Source organism: Cynocephalus volans, chromosome 3 (genome assembly GCF_027409185.1).
Source record: "Cynocephalus volans isolate mCynVol1 chromosome 3, mCynVol1.pri, whole genome shotgun sequence".
In the NCBI taxonomy this organism is placed as follows: Eukaryota; Metazoa; Chordata; class Mammalia; order Dermoptera; family Cynocephalidae; genus Cynocephalus; species Cynocephalus volans.
Genome location: NC_084462.1, coordinates 102,999,566 through 103,020,129, shown reverse-complemented (window position 1 = coordinate 103,020,129; position 20,564 = coordinate 102,999,566). Strand labels below are relative to the sequence as shown.

Sequence of the window (20,564 nt, the reverse complement as noted above, 5' to 3'; positions counted from 1 at the left end):
TAAACCATGGTTTCTATCTTACTGAACCTGGCCAACCCTCTTTGTTGAAAGTGCCTAGAATGATTTTTCCTGAACGAGAAGGTTGTGTAATCCCATTTTTGTTCACATCATTAATTTCACAGCCACAAGGAAGTATTTCAGGATGAAAGGCCAGAGCCTAATTTGAGAAGCTGTAAATTCTGAGTCATAAGCGTTATTTGCAGCAAGAGCCTGCACAGCAATAAAATAGTCTCCTCCAAGATAACACCTACCTGGCTTCAGTTTTACACAAATTTGGCCCATGTGGTAAATCAAATCTGAGCTATGGCTCAGGTGAGTTGGAGACTGCAGAAGAGCTGCTGTGTGACCCAGGATTGATTCTTTCCTGTGGGAAATTAAAGCTATGAGAAGGAGGAGCCCCTGGATGGTGCAGACTTTAGCCCTGAATGCACAACTGAAGATGGCTGAGGAGTCTCTTGCCCTCCAAATCTTTATAAAAGTTTTTGGCCTTTAAGAATCTATGTAGATTTGTGCAACCATTTACCTGCCCTTCTATCCCAATCTACAATGGTTGGGAAACAAATTAATTGACTCTTTGAGGTTCCCACTAAGCCAGGGATTGTACAGACCGTGCTTCTGAAACAGGAGGATGAGCATTCTCCATTGAGGGAGAAAAGGTGGCTGTTGCAATGCCTCTAAATTGGGCATGGAGTCTTTCTGGATATGTCTGTGCTTTTCTTTGAACTTAGATGCCACCGGGAAACCAGATAGCCAAAATGGCAGCTCTAACACACATTTCTTATTTTGGTGTCCTTTAAAAGAGCAAATTGACAGGAGATATCTGTCAGGGCATTAACAACATTTAGATTGACAAGTGTATTTTGGAAAGAGGTGAGGCAATTATTTTTTTTCTCTGAATTAATTTTCCCCCTTTCCCTCATAACTAACTGACAGATTTCTAAGATCTGACATTGCTAGATTCATTCCTTACATAAAAGGACCCTATCAGCCAAATTTGTTTTCCAGTCACTGCTCTGGTTTTTACCGGAACCACCTATTCTCATCATCCATCAGGTCTCTGATGAAATCATGGCTCACTGGCCACATAGGGGCAGGACCAAGAACTCTGCCCAATCACTTCCTTTCACCAAATGTAACGTATAATATTTTCTACAAAGAGTCTAACATTTGAAAAGTCAGATTACCCTGACATGAAAAACTGAACAGTCGCTAATCTACATTTTTTTCTATGAAAAAAATCACTGTTCATCCTGGGGATTTACAGATAACAGAATAGAAACAAATTTTTTTCATACAACCCCTGTTGAGTCCTCCTGGATGCAGATACATCTACCTGCATGGGCTATAAAGCAGAAGGTCAAACTGATTATACTCTTATTTTGTTATCTGATCCTCTTACATATTTCCTGCATTCCATAAACCTTTTTTCTCTTCTGGATGTTCTATATCAACAAACATTCCCCTGTTCTCTTCATCCCTTTATCACTGTTGTATTCATCTCAACTATGATCTTGCTGGAGGGTGACTGACTCATCCCGTTATATGTGGAAACTCTTATATTCCCCAGTAAAACAAACAGCTTGATTTTTCCTCGAAGTACAGGAAGTGGCCTTGGGTGGAGAAGCTGATTCTCCGGGTCCTGAGTGCATGGGGGCCTGTGGATGGATAGGACGGGTGCTCTTAATGCTTCATACTTATACATGGACCATATGCTGCTCTGAGGGCAATGGCACCATTCCTCTGAGCCCCTCATGGATTCACTCTAGAGTAATGGCCCTTTACCCCAGCTGTAGACCAGAACAATGAGCAGAGCTTTAAAAATGAATACAACACTACAAAACCCCATAAACAAAATGCTAAACATTTTTGTAACATTCTGATTTGGTGGGACTGTGGTGGGGCCTGGGCTCCCAGGTAATTCTGATGCACGGTCAGGCCTGCCTGATAGCTTTGCCCTCCCCCACCTCCAGACCTCTCCAGCCACACTGAACCCTCCATCCATGTTATCAGTGTGATGCCTGCCGACAGCAAGCACTTCTCTGTTCTCAGACCATTCTTTTGGATCTGTGATTGACTTTTCTTTTACTATTTCTCCAGAACTCCACTGAAACAAAGAACAAACATGATTGCTTCCCTTTGCCCTTGATAAATTTAGGACTCATGTTTGACTCTCTCTGCCTCTATAGCAGCTCTGCTGCCATGTATATGACAGATGGAAAGACAGATCCCTACTACAAAATTTGTGTGTGGTGAGGACTCCATATAACTCACACTTGATGGTGGAAGAGTTCCAGGCCCACCATGATCACCCTGGATCCACCCATCTTCACAACACTGAAGGTCAGCTGGACCGTTCCTGAACTGCCTTAAATGCAATATGGACCTCCCTCCCACCTGTCTGGACTCTACGGGGCCTGGGAAGAGATGGAATTAACTGTAAGGAACAGAACAAGTTAGGGACAAAGGGATTTTCACTATTTCTCCCCTTACTATTTGGCCACCCCCTCCCAAATTAGTCACCTATGATCTTATGTTCTCACTCTGGTTTCTGTGTCTTGCAGATCCCCAGCCCTTAAAGGTGCACATCAGCATTTGGCATGCTTAGCTACAACATTTTACTTTTCTCTCTGAATCCTCAGGGTCAGCGTGTCTCAGAGCTGTTTCAGACTGTCTAACACTAGGGCAGTGCTATTCACATGGCTGCTTTCAAAAGCCAACCTTTCAGAAGGAGGCCCGGCTTATGTCCAAGTATTCCTCCTACCAACTAGCTCTTCTGTCAAATGGAAAACTAAAGGTTTTCTTTTATCTTTTAAAGTCTCCTTTGCTGATCTGTGAATGTAGGCTGGGACCCAGATAGAACAAGCACCATCTGATCTATTTTGTCCCCATTGTGCAGGGAGCAAATTTATCACACTGACATCAGGAGGATAACCTAATGGGGCTGACAGTAAAACCCAACTTCCCCAGAGATGCAAGACACCAAGGTGAGAAGGCATATTAAAAGTAGCACCAAGGTGAGAAGGCATATTAAAAGTAGCACCTGCGGAGCTCCTGGGAGAGGAGGAGGAGGAGGGGCCAGCTCAAAAATACTGAATATGGTCCACAATTTGTGGGGGGAAACACCCTCAAAGTTAATAGAACTAAATCTCAGTTGTGCTGATGTTTGTCTCCTTCAAAGAATGGAGAAAAAATAAAGTCACTCATTTCTCAGGGGAGCTGATGGTTACCATTAATGTAATGTTGTGATGACTTGGTACTGAAAAGAACATTGCAGCTGATCTCTGCTCTTTCCAGTGGGAGCGATCACTGCTTACTGGAAATGATCTTCAGAAATCTAAAGAAGCGTATGTTATCTAGAGAAGCAGCGTTAATGGTCCACAGTGAGAGGGAGAGCCAGAAGGGCAGACAGACTGACTTGAGCCAGGGCAGGCTGCGCAAATCACTGGTAACCACATCACTGTCCAGTAACTGATATGCATCTACTGCTATTTATGTAGCTTCAAGAATCAAGGAAGATCTTCCCTGACTCCTGAGAAAACTGTGCCATGAAACCAGAGGATGGAAAGGACAAACTAAAGGTACCTCACAAGTGCTTTGTAAATAAATGGAGAAAGGGCAGCATAGCACAATAGAGCTATGGACCATGGGTCTCTCTTGCCTCAAAGAGAAACAGCTTAATAAGCTGTCATATTTAAGTAAGGCAGGGGAACAAGGAAGGCCAGAAGTATATTGGAGTTATCACTGTGAATCTTAAATTCATGTTCTTCAGAAAAATAAAGTCTTGCTCTGTCATTAAAGTGATTTAAATACCTCTCTTTTGTTATCATACTAATATTTCCTCCATGGTCACGGTGAGCAATAAAACACACACCTCTAATGCCAGAGTTTGGTCTCTAATATTATTCTCCGTGAAATGGACAGGGATATTAAAGAGTTGTCCAATATCATGTCTCATGACAGAAAAAGTAAGATGGGTCTGGGCCTCTTTGTTGTTGCAAGGAAGCAGGAGCACCCTCAGAGACCACAGTATTGGTAAAAAGGTTAACGCACTCCCTCGGACCAAGCAGAAAGAATCCCAGCACCCAAGAGAGAAAATAACAACTGCATTTTGGAATGTGGGGGTATTCAAAGAGAAATGTGAATTTCAGATGATGTTAAAAGCAAGAATGAGATAACGCCTTAGGTGAAATGGTTGCATGAGTTTCCACTACAGTCTTCCAGCAGGGATCCTTAGTTCAAATTATAACTCTCCTATACTGAAGTTATTTTTCAATAACTGGATTATAAAATGACGTAAACTAGAATGACTACTTAGAGGGTGAGAGAACACTGGGTAATATGTTTGGCTCTTGCTACTGATTTTGTGCACCTGGTGACCCAGGTTATCCCTTACTGGTGAACTACCATGGTGATCGCTTTTTTTTTTTTTTAATAGCCAGTCTGAAAAACTGCAGGAGCTCCATCTGGGACAGAATGCTGTAAGGTTTCATGGGTTATAAACTGGATTGCTTGAAGCCACCTGGAAGTAGCTTCCAGGAGGTTTGGAAACACTGGGGGTAGCATGCTGTCTCACTCAGCATCCTGCTTTCTCTAGAGCCCATTGAGATTTGTAAGAAAAACTGGATTTGGCTTGAGAATCTTGTTAGATTAAGTAAGTGCATTTAAAGTCTGTCTTATGGAAGTCTTTTGGTTTAGAGACATACATATTTCTGCTAAAGACAGTATCATTCTTGGGTGGGTTTACCTCTGCTTTGTGCTAGAACATCAGAACAAATTAAAATAGCCCTTACTGAATGAAACATGGCAGAAGGCAGAAAATGAAAATCTCTTGACTATTTTGGCACATTTTGCAAGAACGAACCGGGACCTCACTCTTCAGAAGAAATGATTAAAACAACAGATTTTTAAACATAGTTTAATAGAAGATATCAAAATGAGAGGCTCATTTTTTTTTGTTGTTGTTGGAATTATATTTTAGTAACAGAGTATCATGGGGGGGAGTGAAATAAATAGACACAAATAGATTTCTTTTGTACAGGGAGATAAGTCTGGAAAGACAAGTGTAAATGTGGACAAACGCTAATTGATATTTGTTATGCACAAGAAAGAAAAAATACCAAGGTTGTTAATAGCATTAAAATGAAGTCAATATATTTAGAAAAAAGTGTGCAAGGCAATGAGTCCTATGTATGGACAGATAAGTGATGGAAAGGCACCAGCAGAACTGAGAAATGTTTTGCATTCCTGCAAGCACAGAAAATTAGGTAAAACAGGAAACCAGTTGGACTTAAACCTGTTCAGACCATGGATTCAGCACAGCAAACTTACCATTCCTGGTTGCCCTGGGAACAGCTCAATCTGATAAGATCTAATAAAAAAACTTCAAAAGGAAGTAAATAGTGTTAGTGGTGAAGCACCTGTGGCCAAGGCAGCTCCACCTGAAGAAAGAGGAAGCAGTTCAGAAGGGATTTGTGCCATAGGAAAGGCGTGAGGTTACCAGGGGAGGAATTGGAGTTCTTGTAACTGGTTAACTTGAGACCGTACTGCTGCAATAGCCTGGGAATCCGCAGACCTCTCCTTCCTCCCACTGACTCTGACTGACATCAGTGTGGCTCATGAATCCTGAATTTGTGTATCCCTGTTACTCACCTGCCCTCCATGTCCAAGTGGCTGCCTGGAAGAAACAATGAGCTGGGAGACAGCAGTTGCTCCTTCTCCCCTGACTGGGTCAGCTGCCTGGGGGCAGAGCACTGTGGCTCCTGCTGCTTAGACTGATCAGGGGGTGAGGTCTGCCTCACCTGGGTGGGCTGCAGGAGCAGAACAGGACAAATTTTACAACCCTGGGCAGAGCAAGAGCTTCAGAAATGCCAGCATCTTGTTAAATATTCACGGTCCATTTCCCTCAATGTTGAAAATCCTTAGGTTACACTGGTGTCGAAACATGTTATTGGACCTGTTTTAAGGCTAAGAAAGAGAATATGAATTTGAGATACTATATTACATCATTTCATTATTTCCAAAATTTGTGTAGATCCTAAAACTGGATCAGGGTTTGCAAACATGGGGAAAACCCCATGGGAACAGGACATCAGGTAAAGTTGGCAGGATAGTAAAGTATGGGGAATTAGTGCACTGGAGCAAAGCACCTTGTCTCAGTGACTGTGTCCTGGCCTGGAAGTGCAGGGCTACCTTCAGTTTTAGCTCTCTCTGCTTGATTGACTAAAGTTGCCTTAGCAATTACAATTCAGTTCTCTGTACCCACTGAAAAAATAAAATCTGGAGATTACTATACCCTAGCAATAATTCTGAAAATTCCTAAAACCAAGTCATGACTTTAGAAAATAAACAACTGTAAAGATACATACTTAGATTAAAAAAAAAAGGTAACATGTTCAACTTACCTTTCTAATATCTCATCAAGGACATGAAAACAGGTATTTCCAGGAACAGTTCTACTATGAATTTCCATCTCCAGCCCCGCCCGCACCCTGAGGGCAGGACTCAGGGGCATCTGCCCAGAGGAAGCTCTTCTAAAGCAAATTCCCGGAGGCTGTTCTTCAGAAGAAACCTAAGGGGTGCTAGCTTCATTTACTCTGGAATGGCTTTCAGTTCATTCCTGTGGAACAACATCCCCGTTCTCCTGCTACCGGCCTCTACCTTATCAAAGTAGATGAGCAGCGGAGAGATGAGGTCAGTGAGGGGCGGGGTGGGGGCCACCTAGCCCCAGCTGCACATCATTAACGAGACGGCAGCAGGTGATTCTTATCAATGTGCTGGTGCCCACGCACGTTTCTCTCCACAACAAAAACAAAAGGAGGCATAACGGGTGTTTGGAAACTGAGAAAGAGGGCCTCTCCCCTTCCATCACAGGGGTAAGACTTACAGTTATCCACAAAGAAAGACATAAACAACTACAACTAACAAGGGCGTCAACTATCCAGGTTTCACTAAGGAAAAATTTGTAAAGCAACAGCTTTTAGGGCCGAGCCCGTGGCGCACTCGGGAGAGTGCGGCGCTGGCGACGCTCCCACCGCGGGTTCGGATCCTATATAGGACTGGCCGGTGCACTCACTGGCTGAGTGCCGGTCACGAAAAAGACAAAAAAAAAAAAAAAAAAAAAGCAACAGCTTTTAAACCAAAACGTGCCCAATGTTGGGCAAAACCAATTAGAACATGGAATTTACGAGCTGTACACAAGAATAGGCCTTATGAGTTAACAAATTCAACAACAACAGTAGCAAAATTGATAATCGACACAGTAAAGGCATCAAAAAAAAATCTGTCACCTCCATTATCACTATAATTTACAAAATGAAAATAAATCTTTTAAACATTACACTATAAAAACACTAAAAAGAACACACAGAAAATCGTAAAAGGCTGACCTTTCCATTTATAAAGTTAGCTTAGTTTTCTTCATTTTCCTGATGACTTGTGAATCCATCATGGGTAGACGCTGGTTCTGAGACAGAGGTTTAGGAGCCACTAATTTAATTGAGAGCCCACATTTTGCAGATGTACACAAGGCCCAGAGAGCGGCAGTAGCAAGGCCAGAATGTCCAGCCCCTGTCTAATCTTACACCAGAGCAACGTCTCTGAACACAGAGCCCAAGTTCAGCACCTTCCCCATCTCCTGCCTCAGTACAAGCCCAGCACCTTCCCCATCTCCTGCCTCAGTACAAGCCCAAGCACCAGCCACAGGAGGAGACACGAGGTGAAAACAGCAGCATTCTGCCTTCGGCTTTCCTCTTGCTCTGCAGGTGACCATTCCCGCCCTCTTCAGAGCAGGGGTCATTTTTATACCACAGGTCTCCTAAATCTCCTTGTTCCTATTCCTGCTTTCTTTCCATTGATTCCACGTCATTTCAGATCCTTCATTCTAAAACCAGGTACCAGTAATCATAGGGTTGGAGTGTTGCTCACAACGTTTTTACTCAAGTGAGGACTAAAAGGCCAGCAGAGACCAGGATTTCTCTGGTGTACTTTCTTTCCCAGAATACCCAAATTGGTGTTTTTATTAAACTTTCATAAAATGGAAATAAGTTGCGGTTTTCTCTAGTTCATTCAGTTCTCCCTATAAATATATAATTTAAACTCTGGTAGCTTTTAAAAGTGAATTTCATGATCAAAGGAAAAGTCTAATAAATAAACTGAAGGGTATCTATTCTTCCAGGATTTCCTGAATTCCAAATGTGCTTTATTTTTAAAAGGTAAGCAGGTATCTTAAAACAAAAGATATTCCCTAAACTCAAATATTTTACAATTTAGGATTCAAACATACTCCCCAAAATGCAGCTGGAATCCATTTTTACAAACCCTCTCTGGCCCTGCTCCCCCAACTAAAGAGATGTTTTCCTAAAAAATTTTGGCAAAATCTCTCATCGATACAACTATTTACCTACATATTATGTACTAAAGAAACCTTAGACATGCCAATCCTTCCCTCACCCCTCTAAGAAACTTTAAAAAGGTTTTTAAATTTTTTTCAGTTAAAATGTGAAAAACAACAACAGAAATAACACCTTTAGTCCAGCCATGGGAAGAAGGTCAAGCTTTCTACATGACTGAAGTGATTGTGACAAGACTGCTCTAACAGAGCATTCCAATGTCCAAAGAATGAAAAGAACTCCAGAGGGTAACATTAGCAAAGCTAAATGTTATCACATTTGCAAAACAACACCAGGATCACACAGGCATATTGACCTTAAACACTAGGTGCCAACTTCAGAATATGCCAATTTCACCAAAGAAAAGGCAATTACACGAAAGTTGAAGCACTATATTCAGAAAGTGGGAAATTTGAGAGATTTCAGAGCTTTAAATTCATTCTGTAGGTTCTTTCACTTGAAAATGCTTCTACTTTGGATATGAAAAAATGTAAAAAGCTAGTTAACCATAATGGTTATAAACTATTGAAATTAACACTTGATTATTCTGCTAGTTTACTTTGGGGATCTTGCAGGAGAAAGAGAAAATATCAAACTAGCTTTTTCCATATTTATTACGAATTTCAGCTGATGGAAGAGCAGAGCTGGAACTGCATAATAGCACTGGAAGAGGTCAGAAGCATTAGGAAGCTTGGGTGAAGGCAAGACTGCACACTGTCACCTCACCTGCACACTGTCACCAATAGCCATCTAGAGCACAGAGTAAAAAAGGCAGACTTTAAAAGCAACTTTCAATGTATTGAAAGGGAAAAAAAAAAAAAAAAAAGAGCTCACAGGCAAGCCACTCTCCCAATTGCAAAGCAGCAGTAAAGCAAGCTACCTGGCAAGGAATTTGTAAGTGAGCAGCCACCTCTAATTCCACAAGGCTTAAGTGTGTGGTGCAGTAGTATTTTTTTAAAAAAACTGCAGAAGCACAAAGAATGGAAACTGTCCTGAACACTCACAAGTGAAAGGCCCAGTTCATTACAAATATAGCTGGAGTCAGTTGTCCATGCAAAGTACATATACATTAAAGGCATGAATAACATACCCATTCTGAGAGGTCATTGAGCTAGCAAAATCAAGACAAGACAGTAAACGGATATTTCAGTGTGCACAGGTCTTGTTGAAAGCTTTCAACTTATTTGGGGAACCTATTGATGCTTACTATGGAGAAAAAAACCCAATGAGAGTAAAGGGGGTGGATTTCCTACCTGGTGAATATTTTGTTAAAAGTTAGCAGTGATATTAAATGTAAAAGTTTGTTTTTACTTTTTTCCCCCAGTACCATGCTGATGTCATCAAAAAACTATAAGCAAACAATGTACCGTAGTCTAAATTTGGCTACAACACTTTTTCATAATTACATTTATGTAAGAAAATCTACCCAAGGAAAATGGTCAGTACCTACATCAGGCAATTTGCCATTATTAGCCAATAATTAGTCATTATCCTTAAGACCTTGGCTCCCACACATTTAAGTAGAATGAATAAAAGTGTTTATTCTCTCTCTGCTTTGATATGGACATAGAATTTTCCAAAGTCCACTTAGGACAGCAACCCTAAAGCACTAAGTATTGAGTGTGTAATACTTTTTTCTTAGAAATACTCCAATCAATCAATCAGATTTTTCTAATACCAAAGAAGGTGATTTTGTACCGTGAAGTAAGGTCTTCCAGGTGGCATATTTTAACTAGAAATCATGTCATCAAAAGGCTTGTCCAAAAATAAGTTATTTGTACACATCTTCATAAACATCAGCTCAAAGAAACATTAAAATCAATTACCAGCATAAAATTCTAAAAATCATAGCATAACATGAGAATGAATAGTAAAGGGAAAAAAGAGAAAAGACATTTGTTTAGTGACAATTTGGTCTGTGAAAAAAAAACACATTGAAACCTCCTTAGTTTGGAGGCCTCTGATTTATAACATTTAATTTCTCAAAGCAATGGCTGGATCCTTGAGGAAAGAAATCCCGTCAAAGCTACAGGATACATTCCATATTGTTCCACAAAAAGCTTACAGGAGAATCATGTCTCAAAAAGAAAAATTAAAATTACATATTCAGTACTTAGTGCTTTAGGGTGGCTGTCCTAAGTGGACTTTGGAAAATTCTCTGTGTCCACACGAAAGCAGAAAGAGAATAAAGACATTTATTCACTTTACTTAAATATATGGGAGCCAAGGCCTCAAGAATAATGGCCAGTACAAACAGGTGAACATCCCCACAGCTAACTGGTAATGGACTATACCACATTTGCCGTATCCACTCATCTGATGGTGGACATTTGGGCTGGTTCCAACTCTAGGCTATTGTAAAGAGTGCTGCAATGAACATTGGGGAACAGGTATACCTTCGACTTGATGATTTCCATTCCTCTGGGTATATTCCCAGCAGTGGGATAGCTGGGTCATATGGTAGATCTACCTGCAATTGTTTGAGGAACCTCCATACCATTTTCCATAGAGGCTGCACCATTTTGCAGTCCCACCAACAATGTATGAGAGTTCCTTTTTCTCTGCAACCTCGCCAGCATTTATCTTTCAGAGTCTTTTGGATTTTGGCCATCCTAACTGGGGTGAGATGGTATCTCAGTGTAGTTTTGATATGCATTTCCCGGATGTATATCTATACAATGGAATACTACTCAGCTATAAAAAAGAATGAAATACTGCCATTTGCAACAACATGGATGGACCTTGAGAGAATTATATTAAGTGAAACAAGTCAGGCACAGAAAGAGAAATACCATATTCTCACTTATTGGTGGGAGATAAAAATAAATAAATAAATTCACACACACACAAAAGAAAAAAAAAAAAAAACCCGGGGGGGAGAAGAAGACATAACAATTATAATTCCTTGAAGTTGACATGACGAGCATACACAAAGGACATTGTTGGGTGGAAGGGGGGAGAGGGAGGAGGGAGGGAGGTTTCGGTAATGGGCCACAATAATCAACCACATTGTATATCGACAAAATAAAATAAAATTGAATTAAATTAAAAAAAAATAACTAGTAATGGACTACAGCCAATGGGACACACCAGAAGAAGTGGGGTGGTGACACTTTTCCATTTTAACTTGGTACATTACACCCATCACAGACCAGAAAAAGGACCTTCACACCTAAGCGGTGTCATCATTTAGAGATGGTGAAACCAAAGTCCAGAGATGGTACATTTGCCCAGAGTTAAATTTCCACTTGGTGGCAGTGTTAGGACCAAACCTAAACCTTCGGACTCCCAGCTTTGTCACCAAAACAGGCTGCTTCCTGTGAGTAAATCTGTAAGGTGAACTCTAGCATGGGGCAGATTTAAGAGTAGATTTTGACAAACTTTTTGCATGTAAGAGCAATTTTACCAAATAGGTTTGCTCTTTTCTGAACACAAAAATATTACTTTTGCAGCAGGTGTGGATGACCAGCCATAGATTAAAAAAGGAAAGGGCAGTATCCAAAAGAGCAAGCAGTGACAAGTCAAGCAAGTTAAGACTTTCCTGGCGTGGTATCCTGTTCTTACCAAGTAGGTGGTAGGCAGGAGGAATATGCCCAAGGCCAAAAGCCTGAAGGCACTGACACTGGGGTTGGGAGGTCCTGAGTGAGGCACGTGGGAGGGCCTTGGACAGCTTGACACAGTGGCTCTTTACGAACCAGTACAAAGGAAGCTCAGGCTTTTAATATCCAGTGTGGCTATTCTGGTGTGTCCTGGCCACCCCCGCTGCAGGGCCACAATATGCAAGACCTAGGACTTGCATCACAATACCAGCCTCCTCCGTGACTTTGTTCTTTTTCTCTAAAGGAAGTCTTACGCAATATAATGAAGGTATAATTAACGCCCACTGTTGGGTTTGACTCATTAAATGATTTCTTTTAAAATAACTAATATTTTTTTAAAATGTAAATGGAGATGAGGTTTATTTAGAGTTATGTACATAGTTCCTGCATCAATCTTGTTTCCTCTCCATGCCTACAACCAAATAAGCTCTCATTCTGGATTTTTTTCTGACAATTATAAAGGGAAGACAAAAACTTCAGATTAAGAGGTTAAATATGGATGATGGGGGTACTCTTTCTCTTCCATGACACAGGAATGTTGGTGGGAATGCAGGCACCCAGGAAGAAAGAGGCAGGGATCCTACCAGCCTTCATCTGAGATGAGTTTGCACAAGACCTCCAAATCTGGGCACAGTCAGAGTTCAGACTTTAAACGAGGGGCTTCTAATTCCCCTCAACAGCTTCTATTTGGATTTGTTCATCACCTAGCAGCATCAGGGTAGATGCATCTTTAGCACATTTTTAAAAATTATGTTGCCATTTGTCACTGAATTTTCTATGACTTTATAAGATGGATGAATGGCCTGAACTTGGCTGCAAGGTATCTCACGACATGTACTTTAAGGACCTTCACATGCATATAGTGTAATGTATGTTTGTGTTTCATTGGCCACTTACAAGGTCACATTATGGGGAGGAGAACACCCCTAGCTTCTTGGCAGGCATGGGCACATCGTCCTCAGGAAGCAGTAACACATGACAAATGTGCCACACCATATGTGTGCACTTCTCTAGCAACTGTGCTCTGTGTAGTATTCCCCACTCTAAAGACAAGGGCAAACCAAAGGAGCCTGACGTTCCTTTTGGAGATAAGGGTACCATCACACAAGCAATACAGGGAAATACAGAACTTCTCAATGAGGATATCTGTGATAGAGGTTCTTGCAGAAATGATATCTTTCCAGGTCACATTTCCCAATCACAGTTAGAAGGCTGATTGTGTATTAGCATACCAAATATTTTAGCATCTAAAGTCATGATCCTATGTATCCTGGATATGAATAAAATGTAACAGTAACATGGCAACTATAACGTTAACTCATTTTATCTGTCTATTTCAATTCTCTTTTTAGTTGTGAAAGTCTGACATTGATGAAATTAGCTTTATCCCTTATCAGGAGGAATGCAGTTGGTAATTGTGTGAATCAAAGCCTTTCATTTCTAGAAGTGTTATGTCAGTTCATATCAAAACCCATTTGGAGTTTCGTATCCCTAGATTTAACATGCACCTGGTCACGTAGCACAGGGCTTGCCTTCCTTTGAGGCAGTTTGAATGTTCCTGAAGGATATGTGTGACGGGAGGAAGTAGACCAGAGATGAAGAGAGGAACTGATACCTATTTTCACACTCATGGGCAGTTGTAGGCACTGATCTCATTGAATTCTCACCCAGTTCTATGAGGTAGGTTGCACTTTGAAGATGTGGATAGTCAGGTACAGAAAAGAGAAATCATTTTTCCTGTGGGACATCTGGTCTAGTATAGGCTGGACTGAAAACACACCTGCCTGACTCCAAAGACTGAGCTTTTCTCATTACAAATGCTGCTTGCTCTAAATTTCAAGTCATTTCTATAGGATGATGAAGATTGAGTTTAGATGGAGATGGTGTCATCTATTTTGGCCCCACATCCTGATGAAGGTTGGTGGACATTCCATACACTACAGATCCAACCAATAAAAAATGCGAAAATACTTTATTTATATGTATGGATTTTACTTCAAACTCTAGCCATAAAATTGGCTACACTGACAAGCATCTATTCCTTGGTAATTTTTCCCAGAATAAAATTAGATAGGATTAGATCAGACGAAATGTGATCCAAGGATGAGCTTAGCTAGGGCAGACTCTGAAAAGCACCAAACGTTCTCGGTCCCCAGGTCCTCCTCCTCATCATTTAATTGCCTTTTTGACATAAAGCTGGCTCCCTCATGCTATCGGCTGTAGCTAAGGACATTTCAATAATAAAAAACTCTCTGCTGTTAAATTTGGCTGGGCACCTTTGTTTTCTTTGTGAGCAACAAAAATTGCTGCAGAATTGTAAATCCTTGCAAAAAGACTTCTGTACATTCATCATATGAATGAACAAACAACTTCAGTCAATTTTTAAAATGCCCAGTTGCTACACGGCAGTGAACAGACACACCACACAATGACCAATTCATGACTAGAAGGAAAAATTACACTCTTCAAAGCATCCCATTTGGTGGCAGTCATGATCATTAGTGAAAGGAATATCTATGTAAAAGCAGTAAACGCCTATTTCCAAACAGAAAGAAAAGCCATGCTAAGGAGACTTCAGCCTACTCAGACATCCCCAGGCTCTCCAGAGAATCTTTATCGTCTGTTATATTAACTCACTTCCTTCTTTGTTTTTCCTTTTTCTTTCCTGCTGAATATTATTTTCCAAAATCAAATTAAGTACTAATAGTAAGTGTGCATAGTCATCACTTCAGAAAAGCAAAACAATCAGACTGAAGAGATTATATGAAAACAGAGTTTCTCATACTAAAGGCTGAGAGCTCAGATGGAATTGTGACAGGGTTCCAGGAGGGGTCTGAAGCTGACGTCCAGGTAACTATTTGGAGCCACCAATGAATATTATAATAATAATAATTTTAAAATTAAAAAATTTTTTTATTGTGGTAAAATATACATAAATAAACATTGCTGTTTTAAGCATTTTTAAACATACAGTTGGTGGAGTTAATTACATTCGCTATGCTGTGTGACTCCCACCTCTATCTATTTCCAAAACATTTTCTTCATCCTAAACATAAATTCTGTACCCGTTAAGCAATAACTTCTCATTACTCCTTCCCCCTAGTTTCTGGGAATTGCTAATCTACTTCTGTTTCTAAATTTTTTTTCTTTTTAATTAATCTTTTCTTAATTGATCCATGATAATTGTATATATTTATGGAGTACAATTTGGTATTTGGGTACATTTATTCTTTGTGCAATGATCATATCAGGGTATTTAGCACATCTATCACCTCAAACAATTTGGTCACCTCTTTGTGCTGGGAACATTCAAAATCCTCAGCCAGTTACTTGAAGTTATATAGTAATTTGCTGCTAACTGTAGTCCCTTTATATTGCTATAGGACACTAGATCTTATATTCTTCATATCTCTACAATTTTGTATCCATTGACCACCCTCTCCTCATACCCCACTCCCCTGAAATAATAATATTTTAAAAAGAGTATCCTTCTTATCTGAGCTCCAACTGTCTTCTCAAGACCCTTCCTTCCATCTCTAATATTTCTGGTAAATAGTAATAGTAATAAATGTGTCAAGATGGGAAATAACTATTAGATCCCTCTTATCTTTAGTAGAATTGTGCAAAACAGTAATATAACACATGGGAAATTTCAGAGTCTGACCCAACATGGTGATTATTATTACCCAATGGCTACTTTAAAATGTCATGGATCATTTATTTCAAACTCAAGATTCTAAAAGAGTAGATTCCCCCAATAAGATTGAATATATTGGTTTCTAAATATTGTAAATTATAGATGGCCCCTGAAATATATTACTATATTGAATAAACTTCTGCTACAACATGGCTGGTAATTAAGGTGGGTCTTACTCATATGTTTCAAAACTAAGGGTTCAATTTTATTAAGTTGGTCTTATTCTATCTGGAAAATGAATTATTCCTTATTCCTCTTTAAGACAAACCAAGTTAAGATTATTATTTAAGTTCTTGGCAACAAAGGAGAAACAAACTTTTAAATTTACTTTCTCATCTACAGCACTCCCTACACCGGTCAAGCTAAACGATAAAGAAAAAGAAGTCCTTTGACGTACACTTTCTGAACAAAATACGATAAAATAATACCCAAAAGATGATTCTTCAGTTAACATAGCATCTCTCTATCTACCCAATTAATATCCTGGGGCCGTAAGAAAGTAGGCAGGATCTGGCAGATCCTGTTTGACACTGAAAGTGGTGATATTTAAGACGACCAGGTCTCCTTCATCAAATATTTCTGTATATAATGAGTCTTGGAAAAAGGGTGAGCAATTTTAAATAATTGTTTCACTAAACTGAAAATGTTTGAGGGTGTATGAAAAACATGGGGTGTTGAGAATAATGTAAGGAAGGAGGAAATGAACCCTCATTGAGGTGAACATTAAGCCAACAAAAATCTCACCTGTGTCAATGCTGTAAGGAAAAAAGCAAAGCTCTTCTCAGGTGGCTGACCAAAACATATTCTCATAAACTAGGAGTGAAGAACCACAAACATTTCATGTAAAGGATCCTAAAGATCTAATTAAATATCCTAATTTTATAGGTGAGAACACCATGGCCCCAACAGATTAGACATGTTGCCTAAAATCAAATTAAGAGCTGGAGGAAGACCAAAATGTAGACACTGATTCTCTCGATTCTCTGGTCATTGTCTCTCCTACCACAAATGAGACACTTCTATACTATGTATGAGCTCAAGTCAATTAAGAGTAAACTGTGCTACTAGGTAACTGCAAACAGTTCCTATCCACAGGCGGTATACTCTCCCATAAAGGAGAAAGAAAGTAAGACTTAGAATTACACTACAGAGTGATGAGAACTATGATGGGAAGAATACTTAATGTTGCCCAAACACCAGACTTGTGAGGTCGCTGGAGGCTTCTTAGCTGATCTAATATCTAACCTCGTTCCTTGAAGGATAAGTAGGGATTACATAAGGGAAGATAGAGAGGAAGAAAGCCGTTCCATGTGGAGCAAATAGCTGGTAAGCAGGATCAGAGGCAAAAGAGAACTGGCATGTTTGAGGCAGTGAAAGGAATTCCACGCGGCTGGGACATTGAGTGCTTGGGGGGATGTGGTAAGAGACAGGTCAGGATAGGTGAACAGGGCTCACCAAATTCTGTAGGGCTGTATGTCCTGTTAAGGAATTTGAAATTAATCTCAAGGTATGGGAAGACAAAGGAATTTAAAACAGGGAAGTTTAATAATTGGATATGCATTTTAGGAAAGACATTATGACTATTAGGTGAAAAAATGGGAGGAAGCAGGAAGCGCAGAGGGAAGCAAAGCAGTCAGCAGGCTGTCGCAGTAATCCAGAAGGTAGAGAGGATGGTCATCCAACCGAGGGTGGGGGCGTGGGGGGGCTGGAGAGGTCGGATTTGACATAATCAGGCAGTAGAATGAAAGTATTTGATGACGCCTGAATCTGAGTCATTAAAGAAGGAAAGAAACAAAAATTATTTTGAAATATTTGGCCAAAGTCTTCCCTGGGAGACCTTCTGACATTGGAGATATGGAGAACTGTCTCCCTGGTTAAACACTTCAGGACCATTTTACAGACAACAGCAACTCAAGACATTTCTACACTTGCTCACCATCAGTGAAACTATCAAGTTCAGGACACGTGTCAAAGACTGAATTTTATAGGAAAACCTCCCCTCTCTGAACTGTTGTAACCTGTTGTGTTCCACTGGGGCAGTCATAAATCCCCAGTCGGGTTTTCCCAAGAAAAAAGAACCTGACTAACCGGCACCCTCCATCGAAGGCTCTCTCAGCCTCTCCACATTCCCTGGTGGATTCTGGGGTGGGAGAGAGGAGTAGGTTCATTGTCCTGTGCCCTGCTCAGGCAGCAATAGTGGGCGTCTCTTCTATCTTCTGGTGGAAGCTGGTCAACCCAAAGGAAGCAGGATTAGGGTTTCTCAATAAAAGAAACCTAAAGTCAAGGAGAAAGATTTACTATCTCCTATAGATCATCTCAAGGGTCCTAAAGTTTTCCAGTTCAAAACTGGAGGGATAAATACAGAATGTGCTTTTGGTCTGTGGTGTTTCCCAATCCTAAGCTAGGACATAACAAAGGTACTCACCCCTTGGCTGCCATTTTCACCCGTCGTGGCAAGCATTTCCTGCAGGGCTCTGACAGAGAGGGACTGTTCCAGCACAAAATTGCAGACGCAGAGATCTGGAGGAATATACTGTGGAAATAAAACCAGAATGAGGACACCTGTTCATATCAGTAAGGGATCAGTCACATAATAACATCTCAAGGGCAAAGAGCCTATCAATCAAAATGATGGCTGGATGGATTAATACAGGAATGTAAATACGGCGGGCTTTTCCTTATTCAAGTTATAATTTATAAGAGGGCAGTGAACAGGCAGAAAGTGGCTTTAGACAACAGTAACCAAACTAGGGAATCCATTTATTTGTTAAGAAAACCTGGATATCACAGTACAAAAAGAGGCAATAGTGGAAGTTGAGAGCTATATAAATATAGCTCTGGACAAAGAAATGTCCAAAACTCTAAGAATTAATGACCCCTATAACAATTGTTCTTATTTTTTAGAATCAGTTAACAGTGATCAGTTAACATCATGACATTAGTGCATCTGGAACATTTCTCAACAACAATTAAAGACAGCCTTCTCTGCATACTGACTAGTAAGAGCTAATACTCATTGAGCACTTTGTCTGTGGCAGGCACTGTTCCAAGTGCTTCGCATATATTAACACATCTAATCCTCACGACCACTCAGCAAGTTAAGGACTATTACTATTCCAGTTTATCACCAAGGAAACTAAGGCACAGAGGATTTAGGCCACCTGCCCAGATGTTATACTGGGTAAAGTAAATTCAAATCCAGGCAGTCTTTCTCCAAAGTCCATGCACTTAACCCTACACTGTTCCTGTCACTGATAAAAATATTAATTTTTTTTCACAACTAGAACATTTTAGATCAAATATTTAAGTATTATATATTGATGTAAAATGTACACCTTCATATTAAGAAAGATACAAAGAAACCCAAAACAAAATCATTGCTCTCTGGGAGCTCACAATCCAGTTTAATGATATACCATTTTCCTTGGGAATACAGCTTTTGATCACCTTACATACAAATCCTTTATTTCCTACATGATTTTGGCAGAACATTGACACCATGAGAATAACAGGAATGAGGAATGAGGGCCAGAAGTCACTGACTGCTATGCCTAACACTTCGAGACAGGTAGAGCTGTTTCCATGGAGCTCCAATTCAGAAGCTAAAGCAAGCTTGCTACTAAAGCTCAGATAATTTCTCTGACTTTGGCATTTTCACTTTTAAAATTAAGATAATGAAATCGACCATCTTTAAGTTCCCTTTAATTTCTAAGTGTTTATACATTCTTCATCCCTTCCCAACCTCAATGTTCTCAAAAATAAGATGATGTCCTACGCACTAGACCTGCCTACAGTTTTCATTTACTAAAGTTTTAAGACACTCTGAGCCAGGAATGGGTCATCCTAACCCAAAGGCTACTGGCTATGGGTGACTTACATTTTGAAGTACTTTTCTACTAAAGATTTGGGTGAGTACTTTTCTACTTAAATACGTTTCTACTCAAGGTCCCTATGGTCAGGAACCCTAAAAACCTAGTCTTCCTAGAATTCCAACATTACAGGAATTTGCCCAATTCTCTTTTTAAAAATGATTTAATAAAGGAAACTCTATCACACAGGAGGATCACAGTCTTTATTTTATATATTTCTTGCTTTGCTTTCAAAGTCTGTTCCACAGCAGGTAATTAACTCATTTGTATGGGACCTGAGCGAGTAGGCAGCTGGTGATGCAGGGCAGAGCTTCCCATCCAGGAAGTGTTTTTAGGGCACATACAGCATCACTGCAAGTAGCATGCAATCATATGATAAAGCATTTCCCTAAAGACCTTATGCCAGACACATATATGAGTGCTGTCCAACTTAGTTACCCAAAATATGATGCCATCTCAGGAGATCTGACTTTTCTAGCACTCTTAGCCTACCTGGATTTCATGTCCCCAGAACAGGAAGCATATAAGCTGGGGTTTGACTGATTATCCCTCCCTTACATCATTAGAGCATATGATTTAGAGATTTTCCATTCAGGAACATCTGCAGTTATCCTTGGTACTTTAACAGGCACTTTTTGGCTAATCAATGGGATGGTTTTAACGTTCATGCCCACTTTTACAATAAACCTATGTAGTCATTCTCTTTAAGATAGAAACCTTCATAGCTCCAAGTCCTCGAGATCCTGCCCTTACATAAGATTGTGTGATTCTAAGTCAGCTTTCTTTCCTCCCTGTGTCTGGTTTGCTCAGACAGGAGACAGGAGCTTCCCTTGTCTCTGCCATCATCCATTCTGATAGAGGATCACATATAGATAACATGGACATTAGGCATGCCATAATTACATCTGTCCTTTTCTCCAGGTATTAAAAGTCCCCAGGTGGTCACAGCATGCATAGGGAGAAAGCCTCTCAAATGGGAGCACTGTTATTTGCCACTGGTTTTCAAAGTTTT

At 40.2% G+C, this 20,564-nt stretch overlaps 1 protein-coding gene across 1 annotated transcript in view; it reads right to left on the bottom strand.

Moving 5' to 3' along the window:
* The window catches only part of RYR3 (ryanodine receptor 3), a 491,041-nt gene that overhangs the window by 289,046 nt on the left and 181,431 nt on the right, over nucleotides 1-20,564 (bottom strand). The window contains exon 3 of the mRNA XM_063091474.1: nucleotides 18,109-18,216. Coding sequence (XP_062947544.1) covers nucleotides 18,109-18,216 — 108 coding nt within the window. The remainder of the gene's footprint in view (nucleotides 1-18,108; nucleotides 18,217-20,564) is intronic.